The 25,274-nt window shown below is 47.9% G+C and overlaps 1 protein-coding gene across 1 annotated transcript in view; it reads right to left on the bottom strand.

Moving 5' to 3' along the window:
* The window catches only part of LOC147732519 (carotenoid-cleaving dioxygenase, mitochondrial-like), an 816,482-nt gene that overhangs the window by 177,036 nt on the left and 614,172 nt on the right, over positions 1 to 25,274 (bottom strand). Inside the window, exon 6 of the mRNA XM_086958818.1 lies at positions 20,279 to 20,407. Coding sequence (XP_086814944.1) covers positions 20,279 to 20,407 — 129 coding nt within the window. The remainder of the gene's footprint in view (positions 1 to 20,278; positions 20,408 to 25,274) is intronic.

Raw genomic sequence — 25,274 nt, 5'->3', positions numbered from 1 at the left:
GTGGAGAGCCTTGTGTGCGTGGGTGAGGAGTCTGAACGTGATCCTTTTGCTGACGGGGAGCCAGTGCAGGTCCCTCAGGTGGGCAGAGATGTGGCTGTGTCGGGGGATGTCCAAGACGAGTCGTGCTGAGGCGTTCTGGATGCGCTGGAGTCTTTTCTGTAGTTTGGCGGTGGTCCCAGCGTAGAGGGCATTCCCGTAGTCCAGACGGCTGGTGACGAGGGCCTGGGTGCCTGTTTTCCTGGTTCCCATGGGGATCCAGTGGAAGATCTTACGGAGCATGCGGAGAGTGTTGAAGCAGGAGGAGGTAACGGCGTTAACTTGCTTGGCCATCGTGAGGGAGGAGTCAAGGATGAAGCCCAGGTTGCTTGGGTGGGGGGCCCAGAGCAGGGGGCCACCAGGAGTCGTCCCAGGCGGAGATGGATGGACCGAGGATGAGGACTTCCGTCTTTTCAGTTTCAGGTGGCTGAGCTTCATCCAGTCTGCGATGTCTTTCATTCCGTCCTGGAAGCTGGCTCTGGCGGAGGTGGGGTCGTTGGTGAGGGAGAGGATCAGTTGGGTATCGTCGGCGTAGGAGATGATGTTGAGGTTGTGCTTGCATGCGATGGTTGCGAGGGGGCTCATGTAGATGTTGAAGAGGGTGGGGCTGAGCGAGGAGCCTTGAGATATGCCGCAGATGATCTTAGTGGCTTCCGCGAGGAAGGGCGGGAGACAGACTCTTTGGGTTCTGTCGGAGAGGAAGGAGGTGATCCATTCCAGGGCCTTTCCTTGGATTCCGGCGTGGCGGAGGCGGGTTGTCAGGGTGTGGTGGCAGACCGTGTCGAACGCAGCCGAAAGGTCGAGCAGGATGAGGGCGGCGGTTTCTCTGTTGTCCAGCAGGGTCGGATGTCGTCGTTGGCCGCGATGAGGGTGGTCTCGGTGCTGTGGTTCGCTTGGAATCCGGACTGCGATGGGTCGAGGGAGCCGGCCATCTCCAGGAAGGCTGTTAGCTGTTTGTTGACGGTTTTCTCGATGACTTTTGCAGGGAATGGAGGAGCGAGATGGGGCGGAAGTTCTTGAGGTCTGAAGGGTCTGCGGTGGGTTTCTTCAGGAGGGCGCTGATCTCTGCGTGCTTCCAGCTCTCCGGGAAGGTGGCGGATATGAAGGAGTTGTTGATGATGTCCCGAAGTTTGGGTGCGATGATGGAGTCGGCTTTGTTGAAGATGTGGTGTGGGCAGGGATCGGCTGGGGGGCCCGAGTGGATGGTGTTCATCGTGTGGGTGGTATCTTCGGTGCTGACCTGAGTCCAGGCACACATGGTGGTGGTGGGGGGTGTAGGTTCAGTGGTGGGGTACGTGTTCTGAGCGCCGAAGCTGTCGTGTATGTCGACGATCTTACGGTGAAAAAAGGTGGCCAGAGAGTTGCAGAGGGCGTGATGTTGTTGTTGCTGGCGTTGGGGTTGGAGAGCTCTTTCACGACGTAGAAGAGTTCCTTGCTGTTGTGGGTATTGTTGTCCAGTCGTTCTCTGAAAGATGACCTTTTGGTTGTGCGGATCAGCTGGTGGTGTTTGCGGGTGGCGTTCTTGAGGGCTGTCATGTTGTCCGTTGACTGGTTGTGGCGCCAGGCTTTCTGGTGAAGAATTGGCTTGGTAGTTTAGTCTGCCCTGTTCCCATGATGCACTGGGCCAGGGACAGACTGATTTGCATATAGCCAGGTTCTGAGCTGGGATGGGGCAGTGAGATAAATAACGGTGATGGATCAAGCCCTGATCTTTGGACTGGGTAAGAGTGGTCTGCTTAATTCAGACACTCTGTTCATCACCACCCCCTTTTCTGAATCGTTTTTGGCCACTATAGGTGTGGCAGGGTATACTCAGACATGAGTCCCTTTCTCACTGCTCCATCAGGATTCAAGCAAGCCGGGCCGAAGACGGCTGAAATGCCAGAAACCGGTCCCCGGTAGCTTGTCTCCTTTCTGGTGAAGAATTGGCTTGGTAGTTTAGTCTGCCCTGTTCCCATGATGCACTGGGCCAGGGACAGACTGATTTGCATATAGCCAGGTTCTGAGCTGGGATGGGGCAGTGAGATAAATAACGGTGATGGATCAAGCCCTGATCTTTGGACTGGGTAAGAGTGGTCTGCTTAATTCAGACACTCTGTTCATCACCACCCCCTTTTCTGAATCGTTTTTGGCCACTATAGGTGTGGCAGGGTATACTCAGACATGAGTCCCTTTCTCACTGCTCCATCAGGATTCAAGCAAGCCGGGCCGAAGACGGCTGAAATGCCAGAAACCGGTCCCCGGTAGCTTGTCTCCTTTCTGGTGAAGAATTGGCTTGGTAGTTTAGTCTGCCCTGTTCCCATGATGCACTGGGCCAGGGACAGACTGATTTGCATATAGCCAGGTTCTGAGCTGGGATGGGGCAGTGAGATAAATAACGGTGATGGATCAAGCCCTGATCTTTGGACTGGGTAAGAGTGGTCTGCTTAATTCAGACACTCTGTTCATCACCACCCCCTTTTCTGAATCGTTTTTGGCCACTATAGGTGTGGCAGGGTATACTCAGACATGAGTCCCTTTCTCACTGCTCCATCAGGATTCAAGCAAGCCGGGCCGAAGACAGCTGAAATGCCAGAAACCGGTCCCCGGTAGCTTGTCTCCTTTCTGGTGAAGAATTGGCTTGGTAGTTTAGTCTGCCCTGTTCCCATGATGCACTGGGCCAGGGACAGACTGATTTGCATATAGCCAGGTTCTGAGCTGGGATGGGGCAGTGAGATAAATAACGGTGATGGATCAAGCCCTGATCTTTGGACTGGGTAAGAGTGGTCTGCTTAATTCAGACACTCTGTTCATCACCATCCCCTTTTCTGAATCGTTTTTGGCCACTATAGGTGTGGCAGAGTATACTCAGACATGAGTCCCTTTCTCACTGCTCCATCAGGATTCAAGCAAGCCGGGCCGAAGACGGCTGAAATGCCAGAAACCGGTCCCCGGTAGCTTGTCTCCTTTCTGGTGAAGAATTGGCTTGGTAGTTTAGTCTGCCCTGTTCCCATGATGCACTGGGCCAGGGACAGACTGATTTGCATATAGCCAGGTTCTGAGCTGGGATGGGGCAGTGAGATAAATAACGGTGATGGATCAAGCCCTGATCTTTGGACTGGGTAAGAGTGGTCTGCTTAATTCAGACACTCTGTTCATCACCACCCCCTTTTCTGAATCGTTTTTGGCCACTATAGGTGTGGCAGGGTATACTCAGACATGAGTCCCTTTCTCACTGCTCCATCAGGATTCAAGCAAGCCGGGCCGAAGACGGCTGAAATGCCAGAAACCGGTCCCCGGTAGCTTGTCTCCTTTCCGGTGAAGAATTGGCTTGGTAGTTTAGTCTGCCCTGTTCCCATGATGCACTGGGCCAGGGACAGACTGATTTGCATATAGCCAGGTTCTGAGCTGGGATGGGGCAGTGAGATAAATAACGGTGATGGATCAAGCCCTGATCTTTGGACTGGGTAAGAGTGGTCTGCTTAAATCAGACACTCTGTTCATCACCACCCCCTTTTCTGAATCGTTTTTGGCCACTATAGGTGTGGCAGGGTATACTCAGACATGAGTCCCTTTCTCACTGCTCCATCAGGATTCAAGCAAGCCGGGCCGAAGACGGCTGAAATGCCAGAAACCGGTCCCCGGTAGCTTGTCTCCTTTCTGGTGAAGAATTGGCTTGGTAGTTTAGTCTGCCCTGTTCCCATGATGCACTGGGCCAGGGACAGACTGATTTGCATATAGCCAGGTTCTGAGCTGGGATGGGGCAGTGAGATAAATAACGGTGATGGATCAAGCCCTGATCTTTGGACTGGGTAAGAGTGGTCTGCTTAATTCAGACACTCTGTTCATCACCACCCCCTTTTCTGAATCGTTTTTGGCCACTATAGGTGTGGCAGGGTATACTCAGACATGAGTCCCTTTCTCACTGCTCCATCAGGATTCAAGCAAGCCGGGCCGAAGACGGCTGAAATGCCAGAAACCGGTCCCCGGTAGCTTGTCTCCTTTCTGGTGAAGAACTGGCTTGGTAGTTTAGTCTGCCCTGTTCCCATGATGCAATGGGCCAGGGACAGACTGATTTGCATATAGCCAGGTTCTGAGCTGGGATGGGGCAGTGAGATAAATAACGGTGATGGATCAAGCCCTGATCTTTGGACTGGGTAAGAGTGGTCTGCTTAATTCAGACACTCTGTTCATCACCACCCCCTTTTCTGAATCGTTTTTGGCCACTATAGGTGTGGCAGGGTATACTCAGACATGAGTCCCTTTCTCACTGCTCCATCAGGATTCAAGCAAGCCGGGCCGAAGACGGCTGAAATGCCAGAAACCGGTCCCCGGTAGCTTGTCTCCTTTCTGGTGAAGAATTGGCTTGGTAGTTTAGTCTGCCCTGTTCCCATGATGCACTGGGCCAGGGACAGACTGATTTGCATATAGCCAGGTTCTGAGCTGGGATGGGGCAGTGAGATAAATAACGGTGATGGATCAAGCCCTGATCTTTGGACTGGGTAAGAGTGGTCTACTTAATTCAGACACTCTGTTCATCACCACCCCCTTTTCTGAATCGTTTTTGGCCACTATAGGTGTGGCAGGGTATACTCAGACATGAGTCCCTTTCTCACTGCTCCATCAGGATTCAAGCAAGCCGGGCCGAAGACGGCTGAAATGCCAGAAACCGGTCCCCGGTAGCTTGTCTCCTTTCTGGTGAAGAATTGGCTTGGTAGTTTAGTCTGCCCTGTTCCCATGATGCACTGGGCCAGGGACAGACTGATTTGCATATAGCCAGGTTCTGAGCTGGGATGGGGCAGTGAGATAAATAACGGTGATGGATCAAGCCCTGATCTTTGGACTGGGTAAGAGTGGTCTGCTTAATTCAGACACTCTGTTCATCACCACCCCCTTTTCTGAATCGTTTCTCGAGGTCACGGCAGGATTTCTTGGAGTCTTTGAGATCGTTGGTGAACCACGCGACTTTCTTGCTGTTGAGGTTGCTGGGAGGGTTTTTAAGTGAAGCAAGGGTGTCGGCTCAGTCGGTGATCCACTGTGTGAGGTTGCGGGCTCCTTCGTTGGGGTCCGTGGTGTTGGTGGGAGGGTTTAGGCGCAAGGAGGTGGTGAGTTTGTCGGTGGTGATCTTGCTCCAGCATCTTCGGGGGGTTTGTTGAGGTTGGTGGTAGGTCGTTGTTTTCCTGAAGTTGAAGTGTACGCAGCTGTGGTCGGTCCAGTGGAGCTAGGTGGTGTGGCTGAAGGAGATGTGGTTGCTGGAGGAGAAGACAGGGTCGAGCGTGTGGCTGGCGTAATGGGTGGGGGTGTTGACCAGTTGCTTGAATCCGAGGTTGGCGAGGTTGTCTAGTAGGGCGGTGGTGTTGTTGTCCTGCTCGTTCTCCAGGTGGAAATTGAGGTCTCCTAGGAGGATGTAGTCGGGGGAGGCGAGAACGAGTGGGCTGATGAAGTCTGCGATGGCCTCTCTGAAGTGTGAGCGTGGTCCCGGGGGTCTGTAGATGAGGGTTCCTCTGAGGGTGGTCTTGGGGTCGGTGTGAACCTGGAAGTGCAGGTGCTCTGCAGGGGCGAGGGTGTCGTCGGTGTTGGTCGTGATGCGGATAGAGTTTCTGTGGGCGATGGCGATGCCTCCTCCGGTCTGGTTGATGCTGTCCCTCCGGATGATCTTGTAGCCGTTCGGGATGGCAATGGCGATGTCGGGGGCTGAGGAGGCGTTCATCCAGGTTTCCGCGAAGAAGGCGACGTCTGGTGCCGTTTTGTCCAGGAGGTCCCATAGTTCGACGGCGTGCCTGTGGATGGAGCGGGTGTTGAGCAGGATGCACTTGAGGTGGTTGTTGTTGGCGGCTGTTTTGGCTGACGCAGTGCAGGACCGAGTGCAGGTGAAGTAGCAGGCGTGGCAGGTGAAGGCTCCGTGGGTGCGTTTCAGGGTGGCTTGGTAGCAGGCTGCATGCCGGCCGGTGTTGAGTGCGTGGAGGGTGGCGGCGTCGTAGCTCAGTCGGGTTGGCTGGCTTTGGCGGGGTCCAGGGGTTCTGGCGCTGGGCGCGGTCCAGGCGCGGACGGGCGTAGACGGGCTTGCCTTTGGCGCGCACGCTGCGCGTGGCCGCTGTGCGTACGCGCGGTCCCCGCCATTTATGGCGAAGTGGGCGGGAGCAGCTGGGAGGCGGGAGCGGGGCGGCGAATGGGGAGTGGGAGACAGTAGACACTCCAAACCCTGGTTCAAGGCCAACCTAAATGAGGAAAGGCGAAATTTAAGGCTTGTTGAGAGATCATGGAGAATCTCTCCATCGAGCTCCCACCTCAAGCAATTGAGGCCGCTAAGAAGCGACTACAACAAACATATCTGTAGATCAAAAGCAGAATACTTTAGGGCACATCTAGATAATTCCAAAAACAGACCCCAAAAACTATTCAAATTCATCATACAACAAGCAACTTGACATTCTGACCACCACTTAGTAGACACATGGATTTTACCAACTGTCAATGAGCTCCCCACCCATTTTATTGATAAGACAAAGAGGATCGAATCGGATCTGGAACTCTCCTTTCAGCTTCTGCTCAGTCAGGACCAGTGCAGTCTCCTCCGACTGCAGCTCCTGGACAGTTCCAATCGTACTGGATATTCTACAAAAAAATAAGGCTAACCAGGCTTCCTTCAAAATCCCTGAAAAAATCAAGATACTCATAATAATGCCATCAATAAAACACTCGATTCACTTTAATGATCCTCTGCCCACTAAGACCGTAAAACAGCTTAGGTCTTCCTTACTCCCACTATTAACAAAGATTGTTAATGCATCTCTCTCTCAGGGCAGGGTTCCCAATTGCCTAAAGACAGAAGAGGTCACCCACAAAAAAAAGAAGAAATGCAGGCCTGGCATACCTCAACAATTTCAGTCCAATTTCTAACATCCTGACTCTAGCAAAGTTACTTGAAAAATGTGTAAACGTGCAACCACATTGAACAATTTCAACTCCTAGACCACTGCTAATCTGGATTCAAAAAGTGACATAGCACTGAAATGGCTCTGAGACACATTGCTGACAATACCCTGACATTGCTTGATCAGAATGAACCTTGTCTACTTATACTTCTTGATCTCTCCTCTATGTTCGATGTGGTCAAACATGAGAGCTTGACCACAAAACTCTCATGTTTGGTCTGCTTTGTTTCTTCATGACAGAACCCAGAGAATCAAAGTCAATCTACCACTATCTGATATTACAATGGTCACAATTGGAGTACCTCAAGGCTCCACGCTGTCACCCATGCTATTCAACTTGTTCATGAAACCCCTTACCGAAATTCTAAAGCTCTCAAACATTCATTACCACATATACACTGATGACACACAATTGTATTTGAAAATCTCCTCACCTGAAGATATCTAATCGCTCAACTGCACCCTACTGAAAACCTCACGCTTAAAACCCTCAAAACACAGCTGCGGCCGCTGCAGGTAAGAGTGGTGGGGCCATCTGGGGGAGGATTTACAGAAATGACCACAAGGGAAAATTAATTTTCTATTTAATTTTCCCTCGAGGTCGTTTCTCGAAATCCAACTCAGCCGCCCCTACCGCCCCACCGCTCTTAACTGCAGCGGCTGCGGCTGTCAAAAAAGAATTCCTTTTGATCACCACTAACAATCACTCTTAGACAAACAACTCACAGCTCTCAACTGCTCCCCCAACATCATGGTCTCTATTTGATTGTTAGGTATAACATTGGACAAACGCTGGAATATGCCCAATCATATCAGTGCAACCATCAAGGGAGCCGCCTAGCAAATGAACATGCTGAGGAAATTCAAACTCTTACCGCCCCATGAGGATTTTCAGTGATTAGTACAATCCATGGTCATCTCCCAATTAGATTCCAGTAGTGCTGCTCTTGCTGGCCTACCCAAAGTAAAGCTTGTTCCGTTAAAGGGCACACTGAATTCAGCTGTTAGGCTCATAACTGGATCCAGAAGAATCAACCACATTACTCCAGGCCTAAAACATCTAAAATGACTCCTGTTTGAAGCACAAACCCAACTGAATATTGCATGCAAGACGCACGAGGCCCTTCACCATAACACTCCTGTCTACCTGGTCAAAAAACTAAAACTATCCAGGGGTTGTCGTTCCTTAAGAAGCGCTAACTCCCTATTGTTGAAACCAGAGAAGTTCAACAAAAAGTAAACTTACAATCGCTGGAACGCATTTGGAACCAATTATCTCCTGCAACCATGACAAACCTCTCATCTACCTCCTTCACAAAAGAAGAAAAAAAGCTTCTGATGCACAAATCCCTTCACCAGGAGTCCTGAACCTTCTCAGCTGTCTATTTTGTGGCATATCTGGGATCTGTGATACTGAATGATATACTGTATTTTCTTTGCTTCCTGCTTATGCCTTCTTTGATTGTTATTTGCTTTTTTCTTCATCCAGAATGTATGTATTGATTTCTATGTGTTCAGCGCTCTGATAACCATGCCAGATAAATCAATACTGGACTGAGAAGTTTGGCTACTCAATGGGTGACATCGAAGGTTCATACAAAAGACTCTCGTATGAACCTTCAATGTCGACCTACTGGCATGTTTTGAAATATTGTGATTTACACAACTATGTATTGCGGACACTTACATCCATCTCTTAACCGGAAATATCATTTCAAGCCTTATCGCAATATGCAGACTGAATATCACTAAAGTTGCTGTTTTTATCCTCCTTTACATATCTCGCATTGGGCTCCAACCTGGATTATAACCTGACTGGTTCTAGAGCCTCCCCACTAAAACAACAAGCTAATTGACAACATTCAATTTGTTCAGTACATGTATGATATACATTTCTTGACCACCATCTTTGTGATCCTTTCACATCATTTATTGTGGCTTTCCTGATGAAGACCCATTATTAAATCAAAAAGCCAGTCAATTGCACCTTTACATTTATTGTATCTTTGATTTTTCATTTGTCTATTGTTATCTATACAAAATTGTATATAGCTCACTTTATGATTGGTTGTATAATTATCCTTATATGTACCATAAGTATAGGACATACAGCTTTGTCTGCTGTATGCGGTATATGGAAAACACTTATCATTGTCACTTTTGTTGTTTATGCTGTGATGTTATTGTCCTATATATGTTTTCCCAAGGAGTAATACAGAACTTACAATGGTCTTTTCAAACAATTTTGTATGAATAAAAAGATTTTTTTACTGATAACTGTTGTACAAGGAGTCTTTACTCATCATGTGGTTATAATGGTCTTGTATACTTAGTAGACCAATAGTTGCCTAGGGAATTTTTCTTCAATAATCTTTAACCAACCTCACCCACACTTTGCATTTTGTTCACCTCTCTCTCTCACTCCCTCTGCTTGTTCTTCTGTCAGTTGCACTCTTGTACTCTCTCTGCAGTTAATTCAATTTTCCAGTTTTTTTTTCTTTCCTGTTTACTTGTTTTTTCTTAACCTTCTTTCCATTTTATAGTCTTGTCCTTTCCCTACCTTCTTTCCCCTAGCAATGTTCAGCGTTATACATTAGGCAGCGTACATTTTAAAAGCATTGTGTTGCTTCTGATTTTTTTGTTTTAGAGTCACAGTGGGCTAATTAATGAAGGACAAAGGAACTTGCTATCTCTAACAGAAAAGATGAGTGAAAAACAGCCAGTGAGGCGACTCCGACCTTCTACCTACGGCATGTACCAGCAAAGAATTTGACCCATTTAATTAAGCAATCCCAAACCCCAAGTTATTCCAAAGGGGTTACCCACTTTGCGAGAAGAGGCGATTTGCGGCTCTGCAGGGGCTTCTACATGCTACCCATGTCCTGACCTTCTGCGAAGCAGCCACGGGCATGGAGCGGGGTGAAGGCCTCAGCCATAGCTGCCACCTTTTCAGACTGCTTATGTGTAACACTTCTATTGTTTCAATGTACTTATGAGTGACATTCAATGACCAAATTTGTGACACGTAGAGTGACATTTTCTAGCGAGTACAACCAAGCAATGAAGTTTATGGAAAGAGATAAATACCAGAACTTACACCCCTTTATGCAATGAGAAACTCTAAAACAATCTTAAAACTGCTGCAAAACACCTGAAATTGTAAGTCCCTAATGTACTGCCCCTAAACGAGGACTGACACCGGCTATGCTATTTTTCTTCTTCCCAGGGCAGCCTAATATGCAGTGATGTGTGATATAATAATAGGACAACCCTTTACGCTAGGCCTGTGCAGTAAATTCAGCTCAGTTTGTGGAGTTTATAGCACTCCACGCTGAGCAGACCAGGTGGAGTTTCGAAAAAATAGATGCTGGACCACCTCCAGTGAGATTTCTTAATGCGGGTGGATGCAGATGGTCGTGACCGATTGCGTTGAGAAACCATCTGTTTGCGTTGAGGAAGCTGCAGCTCAAGTAGAAAATCTACTTAAGCGACAGAAAGAAACAGTGCCTTCTTGCGCTGCACATGGTGCCATTCGTGCTGATTTTTCAGTGCGGGACAAACACCCGGCACTAAAAATCAGTGTGAATGGTGTGACATAAAGCACTCCACTGCTTGCGGAACTCCGCGTAGCACGGCCGGATATTTGGGTCATTTTGTGGAGTTTCGCACAGCGGAACTACTCAAACTCTGCCCAGGCCTACTTTACTCCCGAGGGATCAGGGTAAATCTTTATACATGCATACAAAGTGCACTGACCAACATTTGGTAGGTAGAAATCACACTATAAATTAGTTTGTCCCGCAATAAATGTAATAACTACGACACTATGGAGAAATTTCTCAATTTATACAAACAAACAGAAAGTCTGACAAGGGTTTCGTTGATGATGTGTATTATCCAAATTCTATGCAATTATCCGTATAACTTTATATACAATGTGCAAACGACTTAGTGCTCTGGTGAATGTGTAAGTATATAAAACATAAACATAAGACACTTTATGCCCATGGTCCAACGATTAATTTAAAATGAGAACAGATAGCATATCATTGCATATCCATAATAATTACATTGCATATATGTACCATGGGGAAGATGTCGATGTTACAACACAAGCTGAATGGACAGGTCTCCTCAGGACTACATCATTTGGCTTAGAACCTGCAAGCCATGGAGATAGAAACCCAAAAACCACGTGTCAGTATTGGAGATTCCCTACCTGGGAAATACATAGGCAACAAACCTCAACATATTATACTACTCACCATTGAGATTGTAAACTGCCTAGTGCTCAGGTTACTTTGTCCACATATCAAGAAACCTGGCCTATGTCCGGTCCAGATAGGGCCTGCCGAAGTCCGCCCTACGACGGGATCGTCACACAATCCTGCTTCAATGTATCAACTTATGTGACCAAAAGGGTGTCACAACATATGAAAAGGTAAGCAAGGTCCCTAAATAAGAGTAAAACACTCAGATGTGCTATGGTGGTTTTTGATATTCATTTGGGTCTACATTTGCCAAGGGTAGACGCCAGATCAAGCAGTGGCAGATGGTGACAAATCACAATGGAGGAGCGCAAAAAATATACACATAACAAAAACACTTAATAATATACACAATAATATACACATAAATATAAATGTACACATCAAAAAAATCACTTAGCTTACACTCCTGCTCGATGTTCGTCAGTACGTCCTCGTTGTTCTGCAGCACGTCCTCCGAGTTCGAAGCCCAAAGCCGAATCTCTCATCCAATCAAGAAGCTGTTCTCATGCTGTAAGCAGCATGAATAAAGAGTCTTGATCGGCTAAAGCTGGCTGGCTCCACGCTCCAAAAGGCACTGTAGGGCCTGTGGGAGCTCTCCAACCCAACTGTCCAAGACAGCCGGGTTGGAGAGGTTTGAACTGAGCATGTCGGTTTGGCTGTAGCAAGGTAGGCAGCTAAACCAACATGCGCACTTCAAACTTAAGTGGTCACTCCTTACAGCTGCCAATCATTGGCAGCAGTGACTCACGGGCTTCGCCTTGCCCTCATAACCTGTTTGCAGGCAGAAAGCCTAAAAAATAAAATGGTAATAAAATATTTTTATTACCATTTTATTTTTGACGCTTTCTGCCCACCAGTGTGAGGAGCCCTCCTCCACTCCCATGGGGGAAAGGCCGATGAGGTCAAGGTGTCAAAAGTGATAAAATACTACCTCGCATCCCAGATCATTTAAAAGTGTGAAATAATTTTAAACTCGGTCATATTGAGCAAGAATAAAACTGAAGTTGTGTGCATGGGATGCGAAAACCTACCCCCTCAGTACTGATGTCATTTTTTTGTCTCAATTACAGTATACAGTAAACAACGTGCACGAAGGCAGAAAAGAACAGAAGTGAATTGCATAAGTCGCAATCACCTGACCAAATTCAAACAAAACAAAAGTTAGTGTAGATGGCAACCATGTGTTACATCTATAAGACAAACAACACTTAACAGAGTGCAAACGGAAAGATGGAGGGCAGCAAAGAAAATTAAACAAGAATATTTAGAAGGGCAGAAAGGTATACAGCTGAAACGAAAAAGGAGTGAACAAAAGGAAAGGAAGAGAAAACAAGCATTTGCAATGCAATAGGTCTTGCATTAGGAAAGTTTGAGCTATTGGTATTGTAAATGACAAATTTTTTATTTATGTGTTGGTTTTGAAAATAGCGAAATTAATAGCTTTGTCATTTACAATGCCAATAGTTGTAAATTTCGCAAATGTGACACCTATAGCATTCGTAATGCAATATGTGTTGTATTTACGTGACTTAGATGTATTGATATTACAAATAACAATGGCTTTTAATTTTTTTAAATAATTAATACTTAAATAAAAGTTATTGTAATTTATAATGGCAATAGCTTAAACTTTTGTAAATAACTTTTGTGAAGATTATGTTTAGTGTATTTTATTGTGACGAAAATCCAAGAACAGAAGTAAAATATTAACATCTTTTTGTGACATTTGTAATAAAGCTTGAAACATTGAGAGACCATATTTGAACCATTTGTTGTTGAATGGTTGCACAGATTGATGCTGTGGTGGCGCTGAGTGATGTGGTGGCGACGAGTGATGTTCTGGGGGCAACGAGTGATGTTGTGGTGGCGACGAGTGATGTTGTGGTGGAGACGAGTGATGTTGTGGTGGCGACGAGTGATGTGGTGGCGACGAGTGATGATGTGGTGGCGATGAGTGATGTTGTGGTGGGGACGAGTGATGTGGTGGGGACGAGTGATGATGTGGTGGCGAGGAGTGATGTTGTGGTGGTGACAAGTGATGTGGTGGCGATGATTGATGTTGTGGTGCGACGAGTGATGCTGTGGTAGTGCATAGTGATGTTGTGGTGCCCCCTGAGTGATGCTGTGGTGCCCCCTGAGTGATGCTGTGGTGCCCCCTGAGTGATGTTTTGGTGCCCCCTGAGTGATGCTGTGGTAGTGCTGAGTGATGCTGTGGTAATGTGATAGATAGAGTGAGTGTGATAGATAAAGTGAGGACGATAGATAGAGTGAGGGCGATAGATAGAGTGAGGGCGATAGACAGAGTGAGGGCGATAGATAGAGTGAGGGCAATAGATAGAGTGAGGGCAATAGATAGATAGAGTGAGGGCAATAGATAGATAGAGGGAGGGCAATAGATAGATAGTGTAATTATGTGGCGTGTAATTATGTGGCACTGAGTGGTATTTGGAGTGTATGCTGCATTGAGTGCAGTGTAAGTATGTGGAGTGTAATTATGTGGCACTGAGTGGTATTTGGAGCAGGCCGCCATCCCTGTGAGTGTTAGCCATTCTTAATGGGGTCGCAAATTGCGTCTGCCTCATTAATATTAATGAGGCATGCAATTTGCGACTCCATTAAGAATCGCAAACAGTGTCTGAGACACTCTTGCGCATTCCAGTTAGCGAGTCGCAAATTGCGAGTTGCAAATGTAACGCAATTTGCGACTCGCTAATTGGTAGGTCGTACATCTGCTCCCAAATGTCTTGTGACTTAGTTGTTTTCCTCTCATGCTATTATACCATGAATTCTGTCATTCAGTACTACATTTTTAAAAAAGGTGATTGGTGGAAAGCTTGTATAAATCTCAGACACAAGTAATTACTCATGCTGCATTGTAGTCCAAATGTTTTGCCCATCACGCCAATCCAAAGACCAGCCTTGTGCACATCATACTTGGTTCTGCTCCTGTAGAAAAAGTTTCACCTGAGCCGCCAAAAACATACCCCCTTTAAACAGGAACACAAGCAAAGACAGACCAGCTTAGGCCTACCTTTTTGTAAGACAAGAATAGTGTGGTTTCAACTCTGCTACACTGTACTGTGGTTACAACATGGATATAGATGTACATATATAGGTTTGTAATGCCTCAATTCTCTTAGTAACAGTGCGATGCGCAGATCAGGGTAGAGGTACCTTGAGAGAGTTTGTGGATGTTTCAGTGCTAGTATTGCTTTGCATGGGGCATGTCAGCAAAGCTTTCAGGATATTTCAGTGCTAAAATATTCTTGCACTGGGAAGATCTGAATAGAGGTGCATTGGAAGAACCTGATGCTGGTTCAGTGGTAGGATAGTTTGCATGGGGCACATCAGGGTAGAAGTGCATTACGAGGATTGTTGCAGGTGTCAATGCTAGCTAGGGTAACTTTAAATAGAGTAATTGAGGATAGGAGTTCATCATAGGAGCTCAATGCATGGCTTTGTTAGGATAGTTTTCAAAGGGGGAGGAAAGGACAGTAGTGCGTTTTTAGAGTGTGGCACGTGTCTAAGTGCTAGCCTAGCTCTACATGGGCAATTCCAGAAAAAGGTGCATTGTGAGAGATCTCTGTGCATGACTGACTGCGTGTTTCAGTGCTAGGATGTTGTAGCATGGGACATAATTTCCCTGTGAGACCTTGGTGCATGCCAATGCTAGGGTAGCTTTGAATTAGGGCAGATCAGAATAGATGTGCATTAGGAGAGCTTTTCTCAGAATAGTCCAGGGCAAAAGTTCACTTTGAGAGCACAGCTTATGTCCACTGTGCATGGGGTAGTTCAGGACAAAGGCTCATCGTGACAGCCTGGTGCACGTCTCTATGCCGGGGTTGCTTCAAGCGGGACAGGGGGAGCTCGAAGTGCAGAATGACAACTCTGTGCTGGAACCAGTGCACTGCCAGGATAGCTCTGCATAGGACTGCTCAGGGAAGAGGAGCAACGTGAGATGTCGGGGCAGGTCTCACTGCGCTCTAGCTCTTAGGGCTGGGGCTGCCCCCTGGTCGGTATTCTACGCAGGTTTCCCCACTCTGGCATTTCAGCATCTTTTATCATCCTTCGCAAAATCCTACTCCAAACTTCCTACCTCCTATTCTAAACTTCACTTTTAATCCAACACACCAGGAGCCAATTCTTTCCTCCCCCTGGAGGAAAAAGCAAGATTCTGCTTTCTATGGCGAGACTAAAATTACTTGTTTTGAAATAAAATGAAAGTGAAAGCAGGGAAGCTACTTGCAGTCACCAATATAAACAAGCCGTGAGCGTGGATATCCCAAAACCAGAAGTTCGGGAGCGTCACGCCTGTCATGGGGCGGGACTTCCGTCTTCTGCGGGAAGCCCGCGCCCACGAAGTGGCTGGCCCAGAGGAGCAGTGGTGACGCGGGGCTCCCATGCCTGTGGGAGAGCCCTGCGGTGGATGCAGAAGTCAGGAGTGGCGGTGGAGGCCGCCAATGCGGTGAGTGGGGCTTAGTTGTACGGGGGCGGCGGCGGGGTGTGTGTGTGTGTGTGTGTGCACGTGCGCGTGCGTGTCTGTGTGTGTGTGTGTGCGTGCGTGTGTGTGTGCTGGCTGTGTGTGTGTGCGCGCCGTTACTGCATGCGAGCCAAGCGAAAGCAGGGGCTGTGTGTGCGTGTATATGTAAGCGCGTCTCAGAAGCGCGTCCACAGACCCCAATCGGCGCGTGCCCCGGTCTGTACCACTTGGCAGGCAAGTCCATAATAATAGATCTCGCTGGCGACAGCGCTTTCGCGCTGCATCACCAGCGAGACCTAAAGAAGTCATGATGAGAATAGAAATGGAGTAAAGAAAGACATAGAAGGTAGGAAAGAAAGATACAAAGAAACAAAGAAAAGATGAAAGAAAGAAGTGAATGGTAAGTGTGCATGTTTGCCAACTGTTTTTAAAATCTTGCTGGAAATGCAAAATTTTAAAGCTTTGTACTAAGGGGAACAAATACCACGGGCTCTTTAAAAGAAAGTGTCGGTATCTCTCACTTTGGTAGGATATTTTGTTCCATGTCGCTCAAAGTGGGAGGTATTTTATTTTCCTGTCTACTTCCTTGCACAGATGGCCCCTGCTCGCTCCAGGCAGGGGCCGGCACCAATAATAGATAGCCCTTTAAGGTTAAATAAACAGTACAGCCGAGCAGCTGTACTGTTTACTTAACGCTAATGAACTATTAAAAAAAAAGTGGCAGATCCAAATACCCATATGGAGAGATTACCACTCTACTCAAAATATTTAATTTCAACGAGGAACGATTTCTTTAATAATTTAAGTTTCGTACAATGTTTTTAGTGTACAGTATTTAAAATTGAAAAATGTTTATTTGGAAAGTGTATTTTATCGATGCCTAACTTGGTTTAGTACATCAAAATACACTGAGAGAAATCTGAATTGAAAAAGACAAATGTCTCGGTGGCCTCATTAGTGCAAAGGTTGTTAACAACTTGGTCAAATTCATGTTTAACCCACAAGTTATGTGGCATATAATACACAAATCACAAAGAATTTTTTTACATTTACACCTGTTGATGTTTTCATATAATAGGTGTAAAAGTACAATGTTTAAGAATTCAGAAACATTCCCAATAATACACCTAAAACCTTCACCAGCCTCAGTTTTCTTGACTAACCCCTGATAATTCTATATGACCTCTAGTATTTCCCCAACCTAGGGGCTGATTATGATTGCGGTTAATCCGCATCCTCCGGGCCGGCGGAAGCCACTGCCGGCCCGGAGGATGCAGATTAACCGCTGCAGATTAACCGCTGCAGATTAGGATGGCTGGGGGATCTTTTTCCGTCCGCCGCTTTTCCGCCGCAGTCGCCTTCTGACCGCGGTGCAAAAGCTCTAACATGGCTGGCAGTGTCTATCAGACACCGCCAACCATATTAGGATGTCAGCGGTCCTATGCCTTTCCACGGCGGCATTTCCGCCGTGGAAAGGCATACAGACTTTTCTTTGGGGGCCCGTTGCGGGCCCCCAGGGGTGAAGGGGGTGCACATGTTTGCGTGCACGAAGCGGCAGGTGCCTGCCGCTTCGTGCATGCAAAGGAAATCATGCACTTTTAACCTTGCGGCGGATGCTGCTTGAGGCAGCATCCGCCACAATGTTAAAGGTAGGGGATGTGACCGCCAGGGTGGCGGTCACATCCTAATTGGGATGGAGGGAACGCCGCAGCCCCTGCGGACGGTCCCTCCACCTCGGGGTGGCGGACGGACGCAAGTCCGTCCGCCATCCTAATCGGCCCCCTAGTATTGAGGAAATTAAAGCCAGTGTGCAAAAGTGCCTTTTTTATTCTTTTTTTAAATCTCTACGTGAAAAACACTTTGTGGAGAAACTGCTTCACCTACAATACAAAAAAATATGGGGTGTTCTATTCTCCTTAGAAGCCTGGAAGATAGTTGCTCCAGTCCTTTTTATAGAGCAAACCTAAACAATATCCAAGGTTGGAAGGGTGAGCGAGTTTGTGGACATTCACAAACTGCTGCCCACTCCTTGTGTGGGGTTGAGTGGAGTGCAGTATGCGGTAGCAAAACCATTTATTCCTGACAAGCAACATTTTTTGGATTCCAGACGAGCATACATTGAGCCATTTTTAGCAGTGAACCAAAACATTACACACGTAAATGGCATAATGAATTAGGCCCTGAATGTCTAAACGTAAGCATACTGATGGGGTTGGTTGGAGGGTTTGAAAGTTGCCCAAAATGGCTGCATCTCTAGGGATCTCTTGACATCCTCTTCCAGGACTACCAGGAACCAGTTGGAGCATGGCAAAAGGCAGCCGTTTTGTGGTGTCCACCCATGGTCAAATTTGGGGGGCCGCCTACCCAGTATACAGTCAGTTACATATTCCCTCAACCCATACCCAGTACCCGAAGAAGTGTGACCATTGCCACTGACAAGTGCAAGTGCAAGCCAGAAAGGTGGTGCGCAAGGCGGTGCGCAATCTGGCGCCCAACAACAGGCTGCAACGGTTGTCAGCTCAGCTGTATGAACAACAAGCCTGTATATTGGGTAAACTAATGACCATCTACTGTGCTTTATGTTTTTCTCTGTGAACCCTAACCCACTGAGCAGCCATGCAGAAGTGCAGAAAATGTAAAGAGAATTTTTTCGAGCAAAGTAGGAGCACCACGATGAAAGACCTCTGTAATCATTTCATGGATGGATCAGATTTAACAGAAGTTTTCAAGTCATTCCTCCATTTAATTGCCACTTTGCTCTCAAACCTGGCTTAAATAGCAAACTCTGAAGTCAATGTTTCACAGAGTCAGAGGTTCAACCAAGTTTTGTGTGTTTGTCCTCTTTTATACAGTAATTTGTAAATCCAAGTATTAGTGGTGCAATATTGCATTTATTTTGATTGAATCAGTCTTCGTACATTCATTGCCGTATTGCGTGTCAGTATGAAGCCGGCTTGGTCCCTATGTATGAGACCCATCATATGTGGTAATAGGAGAGCAGCCAGATTTTATAATCAAGGTTAGGCATCGACAACGGTCGATAAGCTGACTTGCCCCATGCCTGTTTCCCTGGCTTCAATAAGGGTATAATCAGCACCTCCCTAGTGGTTTCTGGACGTTTCCCCTCCTGTTTTACCTGATTGTACAAGTCTACCAATTGGAGTCCCATCAGGTCTATAAATGTTGCATAGCATTCAATAGGGAACCCATCCGTGCCCGGCATCTTGTTCCTTGCCATCGTCTTAACAGCGCTCCTAACCCCGCTAAGCTCAATCTCCCTTTCCAAGGCCTCTGCAGTCTCTGCATCGAGTGATGGTAATTCAATATGCTCGATAAAGGTGGCAAGTTCTGCAGCTGTGGGGAATGTTTTACTCCTATAAAGATCGGAATAATAGTCGCAGTAATGCTGGTTAATGTCCTGCTGGCGGTAGCATACTTCCCCTTGGTTCTCCCTCATTTCCAGGATAATGGACAGCCAAGCCAGTAGTGCCCCAGGCTTGCCTCTCTTGGAATGCGCCCTCACCATATAATTTTTATAATCAAAACAGCACAGTCTTTCTATATGTCCCGCCACCTCCTCCCTGGCCTCCAGGAGTTCCCTCTGTGCTGCTACATTCTCTGGTCTGTCGCGTTCGATGTGCGTTAGCTTTTCTGCCTGTAGCATGTCTTGCAAAAGAGTTCTCCTTAACCCTACCGCTATACATCTACCCCTGAGCACCACTGTAAACGCTTCCCACTCCATCGTGAGTGTTGTGGCTGACCCTGCGTTCTCTGCAAAATATTGTTCGATAGCTGTGTGAGTCTCAGCCTGGTACACCTAATCTTCCAAATTCTCCAGCCTAAGTCGCCAAGTAGGATTCCCCGTTCTAGTCCTAGACCACCCAAGACAGACCAGCAAGGGGTTATTGTCTGAAACCGTATGTGTCAAATACTCGCTTTTCCTTATACACCCATGCACATTTGGCGTGCATGAAACGGCGTCCAAGCGGAAATGGAGGTCATGCAGGGGCGAGAAGAAAGAATAGTCCCATTCTCCTTGGCGCTGCGCCCTCCAAGAATCTACCAATTCCCACTGTTGTTGCCAGTCCCTACGCGCCCTCGCCATTCTATGATCAGGGGAATCATGGAGCAGGGGATGAGATCGGTCAAGCCCCACAATTCAGCACTGTTGATACCCCCCCAGGAGCACCGATCCCGTCAGTACCTGCGCCAAAGATCTTGAAAGGTATGCTAAAAATGTAGCCTGATCCACATTCAGGGCATATGTACTCCCGATCGTGACATCTCTCCCATCCAATTTACCAAGTACCACTGCATATCTCCTTTCCGGATCTTTAAAATTCCTTAAATAAACCCTTAAGAGTTCAATCTATTATTTTTCTGCTTAAACACTGTGTTAATAATGATAAATGGCAACTGAGTTCAAGATGATATTATATCTTTGTGCTCAAAATGACAATAAAGTAAAAAAATCAAAATAAAGCACATTGAATATTTCTTCAAAACAACCATGCTGTTTAAGTCCAGTAAGGGAGCAGACACTCTAGCAAAAATCATGTAAGAATAGTTTTTTTTACCAAAGCTGTGATAGTAGGAAGGTCTCATCTTTTCTTTTGGCGCAATGGAGCAAACTACTTGTGCCCCTTCAAGGGTATCGCAGGGGTCCAACTTCTGTGGGGGAACTCGGATAATGTTGTAACTTGAACCTAAGGAAATAAATTGTTTTAGTTTAGCACAAAGAGCACAGATAGGTTTCAGGATGGCATAGCAAGTATGATATCTACAATCCCATAAAAACTGCAAGTACTCATCTCCGATGCAAGGCTGGTCAGAGCTCCAGACAAAATGGCTGTCAGGCGTGGTTCACTGGGTTAGCAATAAGACAGACTACTGGGCTGTTTTAAATAGGACCTCTAACAAACAAGTCACTCCCTCCACAAAAGTATTTAGATGTCCTAGACTCTCTGGTAGAAGTGAGTGAGCAGTCCAAGACGTGATGCAAAAGACAGAGTTTTGGAAGGTCTAGGTGGCGTACCACTATTACCGCATTGTCATAAAGTGTAAGTATTTGTGTACATGGTTGTGTGTATCACACGGGAGATCCATAATTTAAAAAAAATACCATAATGAGCTAAAAAAAAAATCGAAGAACTTATTGCATGTATGTTTTATTTACCTACACGTTCTGTTAAGTTGCAATGACAGGTAGGAGATCCTTATGCTCCTTGTTCGTGACACTCTTTTAGTGTAAGGGGTAGGTAGGCAGGGCGTCATTAGCCCATGAAGAAAGCCAAGTGACCCGTATGGGCAGTCAGTCTTCGGCTGAAATATGTAGTCAATAGAACTTTTTGGATGCAGAAACGGGTACCCGTTGAATAAAGAGATATCGGGGATTACCCGTAGTAATTTTTCAATGGAACCCGGCACTTGTCTAAAGAAATATTTGATCTCAAGCTCCCAGAATCTCCAGTTTGGTTGAGCCCACTCGGGTGGTATTCACCTACCGGAGTGAGTGGAGGCACCTAAGATGAAGTATTCTGGCAGGTGAGGTGTTTCCTCTAATATTGAATAGATATTGCTGTAGGATGTTGTGTTCGGTCCTAGAGGACCCACCAATTTTCAGGTCTTCAAACGTTTAGGGGTGTGCGTTTGATTTGTCCGGACAGCGTGTGAAGGTCAATAGGTTTCTCTCATTCTTTCCTTGTGTGAAAGTGTGTGTTGCACAACACCTTTAATGATATATCATATATACATTAAATCTATGGAAAGCACTATATAAAACATAATACATCATTTTAACACGAAAGCAGTACAATGATTTGTTAATCTCACAATAAGAATGATAATCTTCTTGCGTTATTGGGCTTCAGTTTATGAGATCCTTAAACACCATACAGTAGTAAAACCGGGGCCTCTGACTAGCACCACCTGATGTTTGGGAACATCAAATGGATTATTTATGAACATTATGCACATGTGCTTGCGTTGTACAAAGGGAAACAAAATATTGCATATATTAATTTAACATGAAGAAATCCTGACACCAAAGCACAAAATGTGCAGCGCCACAGGAGCACATCTGGAACACTTAGTAAATTGTGGCCATAGAGTTTGCGAAACTCGGAAGCAATGCAGAATGGTTCAACATGTAACCAGCTCAATGCCGTATGGCACAAGTAATCACATCAGGTCATATTCTCAAAGGCCTATCAATAAAGGAGGATCATAAGTCAAAGAAAGGAGAACTTTTTAGTAAATTTTAATTGTTAAGGTTCTCAATCCTAGAGGTTTACAAACATCTGTATAACTCAAAAGAAAGAAACCACATAGGCTGTGCATAATGCAGTGCCTGATGTATCTTGGTAAAAGAAAGGGGAATTGTCTCAAAGCTTGTGTGTTTGGAGAAAGGCACCAAGAAGGTACACAAATTCCAGGGTATCCATGAAATAAGTGCCTTACAAGCTCTAAAGCACAAAGGATTCATAATTGAGGACGAAGGTCAATTGATAAAGATGATGGCTAGCCTACTGGGTGCTGGCCCACTGCACATAACAGGGAAAAAAAGGTAGCAAGATCAAAAAAAGATCAAAAAAGCTAAATTTGGGGGGGGGGGCGTGGATAAGATGGCGACCTGAACGGACGCAGGTCTCTGTGGCTCCCTGCCCTGGTCCCTCCTGAAAGCCCTTAAACTACAGCCTGACCCCCCTCGAATGCCACCAATCTTGGCTGACAGGCGACTACAGCTACCTGTCACCCCAAGATATCGCTGCTAGGCCTGTGGGACCCCTGATACTGCCTTGGCGCCAACCGGCCATCCGACTCCGACTCCCGAAATGGCGGACGCCCTGTGATGGTGATCGGCTCCGCTCCTGCCCCTGGGCCGCCTCTGATTTGTACAGCGCTCGGGCGGCCGCTTGCCGTGCCCGCCATTGCTCTTCGTGGACTGCGACTCTGGTGCGGGGGTGTGACGGAGAGCGAGCCGCCGCCGCCGGGACTCGGCCGGCGGAGTGCGAGGGTGCCGGCCGGGCATCACGAGACTCGAGGCCCCGGTCTCGGGCCTAGCTGAGACGCACCGCGGGATTTGGCTGGCTGCTCCCGGAGAGGGGACGACCCTGAGGTACATCCTGCGCATAGAGCGACCTCCAGCGGCGCGGGCCGAGCCGGCCGGGAGGCGCGAGACTTTGAGCCCCCAGCTTCGAGCCTCGGTGTGAGCCGGGGCTGGATGATCCTTTGCGTGGTGCCCGGGGCGGCCCCAGCGGAGCGTTGGGGTGAGCCGGACAGCGCGCCCGTCCAGAGATGCTGGGTTGACCAGAGGAATCTGCGGCTGCGGCCGAGAGGTTGGAACTGAGAGGGTGTGTGGCCTAGGCGCCCCCACAGCTGAGAGGCCGCAGCGACCCTACGGACTAAGGTGAGGAGTGCGGCGGAGGGTCTCTAGAGAAGAATCTCGGGGGGCATATTTGAGCTCCCGGTGTAGTGCCCGGATAGGCCCACGGGCCAGACTGTGCTGCTGAGGTAGTGGTGGGGCCGCGTGCACTCTGGCGGGGCCCCTGGATGCTGAGGTCCCATCCTGCACCTGCCCTGCGCGCAGTTGTCCGCCCGGGGCCCTCCAGACAAAGAGGGTTAGAGCCTGGCAGAGAAGCACACCACGGCGATTGGAGTGGCTGGCCGCCCCTGCCTGCTGTCTGGGTTTCACGTGGCCGGTCCCCTTGTCCCCTGTTGAGACCCCTGGGACCACGTGGACGGAGCTGCCTCCCTGCACCATAAGCTGCTTCCACGCGTGCGACCCCCGGACATCTACCTTTATCCCCAACCCCCTGGAGGTCCACGAGCGGACCCACCCCAGCTATTGGGCACGACATGGCTAACTCCAAGGGGAAAAAAGCGACTCAGACCCTCCCGGAGCTGCTGGCGAAACCCCAACGAAAACTTGGCAAAGAACCACCATCTCCTGAGGCACAAGACCGCCGCCGGAGTCATCCAGAAACCATGTTCCCATCACCAGGTCCTTCCTGGAGACATTGTTCAATTCCCTCAGAGATGATTTCAAGTCCCTAAAACAGGAGGTGGCCGGAGAGGTAAAGGAGCTCCGGAGGGACGTGGAGGGTCTTGGAGACCGCGTTGTGGCTATTGAAGAAGCTGATCAGACCAGGAGTAGCGAAATCGAACAGCTCCAGCAGGAAGTCCTGAGACTTACAGATCAGCAGCTAGACCTTCAGGACCATGCGGTGGACCTTGAAAACCGCTCTCGTCACAACAACATACGGGTCCGGGGAGTCCCTCAGAAAGAAGAAGGGGCGGATGTCACTGGCTACCTACAGGAACTCTTCTGGCCCATCTTGGGGGAACCTGCGGACTTTCTCATTCGAATTCACAGAGCACACAGAGTGGGGCTTCCCAGGCGGGCTGCCGCCCCGCCGCCGGAAATTTTGGCTTTTCTTCCGGATTTCTCACTCAAAGAGAGGATTCTTCGAGAGGCTAGAGGGGCACAGCCGCTTCAATTTAAGGGTCACCCTGTCCCCCTATACCAGGATCTCTCAGCTATCATGCTACAAAAGAGGAAAACTTTTAAAGTGGCAACGGATTTCCTGCAGCAACAGGGGGTTCCATATTCCTGGGGCCACCCGTTCCGGCTGATATTTAATTGGAATGGGGCCCCACATCAACTGCGTTCGCTCAAAGACACGTGTGCTCTTCTGGGACTCGACTGGGAGGAGGACGCGACGCCGATGCGGGCCTCGCGGGGCCCTCTAGAGATGGATGGCAAACAGTGGGCCGCAGAAGATCCCCATCACAACGTTTGAAACCCGAGGCCCACATCATTACACAAGAGAGAGCAACGGCGGTGGCGGAGGTGGCCAGGGAGACGTCACCCTCTATGCCCGATGGGGGGCTGGTCATAACGCATATCATGCTCACGGGCCGGGGGGGTGCCGGGCGGGGGGCCACGATGGACGCCGCTGGACATGACCCCAATTTGTAACTTAACCACGGTCCTGTATGGACTGACAGGACTGGGACTATATGTTCTTGTGGTTTGGGTGTTGGGAAATGGGTGGTGGGTGGGGAGGGATGGCTAGTTGGGTTGGGGTTGGGGACTGGGGTTCATGTTTTGAGCTCCTGGGGTTGGACCGGGGAGGGGGAGGGTAGGACACGGGTTCAGTTTGGGTTGGTTGGGGACAACGGGTGGGTCTGCGGGTGGGAACCAGTGTGCCAAAGTGAATTTGTCAATGATGGCATTGCTATATGTTCCAGTTGCCTCCCATTACAACGCTCGCCTCTTCAACTGAAGCCTCTTTTCCGCTCACTTTTGGATGGGTCCTCCACCATATTTGACGCTTCATGCATTATCTCCTCCGACACCGCGGCTCCCAGGGGTCCCCTTGAGCTGATTAGCTCATTACAATCCTATTTGCCATGCAGGCTAACTAGTTCACTACATCCATGTCTGCCGCGGATACATACCTTTGATTTTGCGTTACACCACCTACCCCCTCTACCATGGCTGATTCCACTTTGAAAGTGATAACCCTTAATGTGAAAGGGTTGAATAATCCTATCAAGAGAAGGGCTGTC

This window comes from Lissotriton vulgaris, chromosome 2_1, assembly GCF_964263255.1.
Source record: "Lissotriton vulgaris chromosome 2_1, aLisVul1.2, whole genome shotgun sequence".
Taxonomy (NCBI): domain Eukaryota; kingdom Metazoa; phylum Chordata; class Amphibia; order Caudata; family Salamandridae; genus Lissotriton; species Lissotriton vulgaris.
Note: the sequence above shows the minus strand (reverse complement) of the source record. Positions and strands in the feature narration are given on the sequence as shown.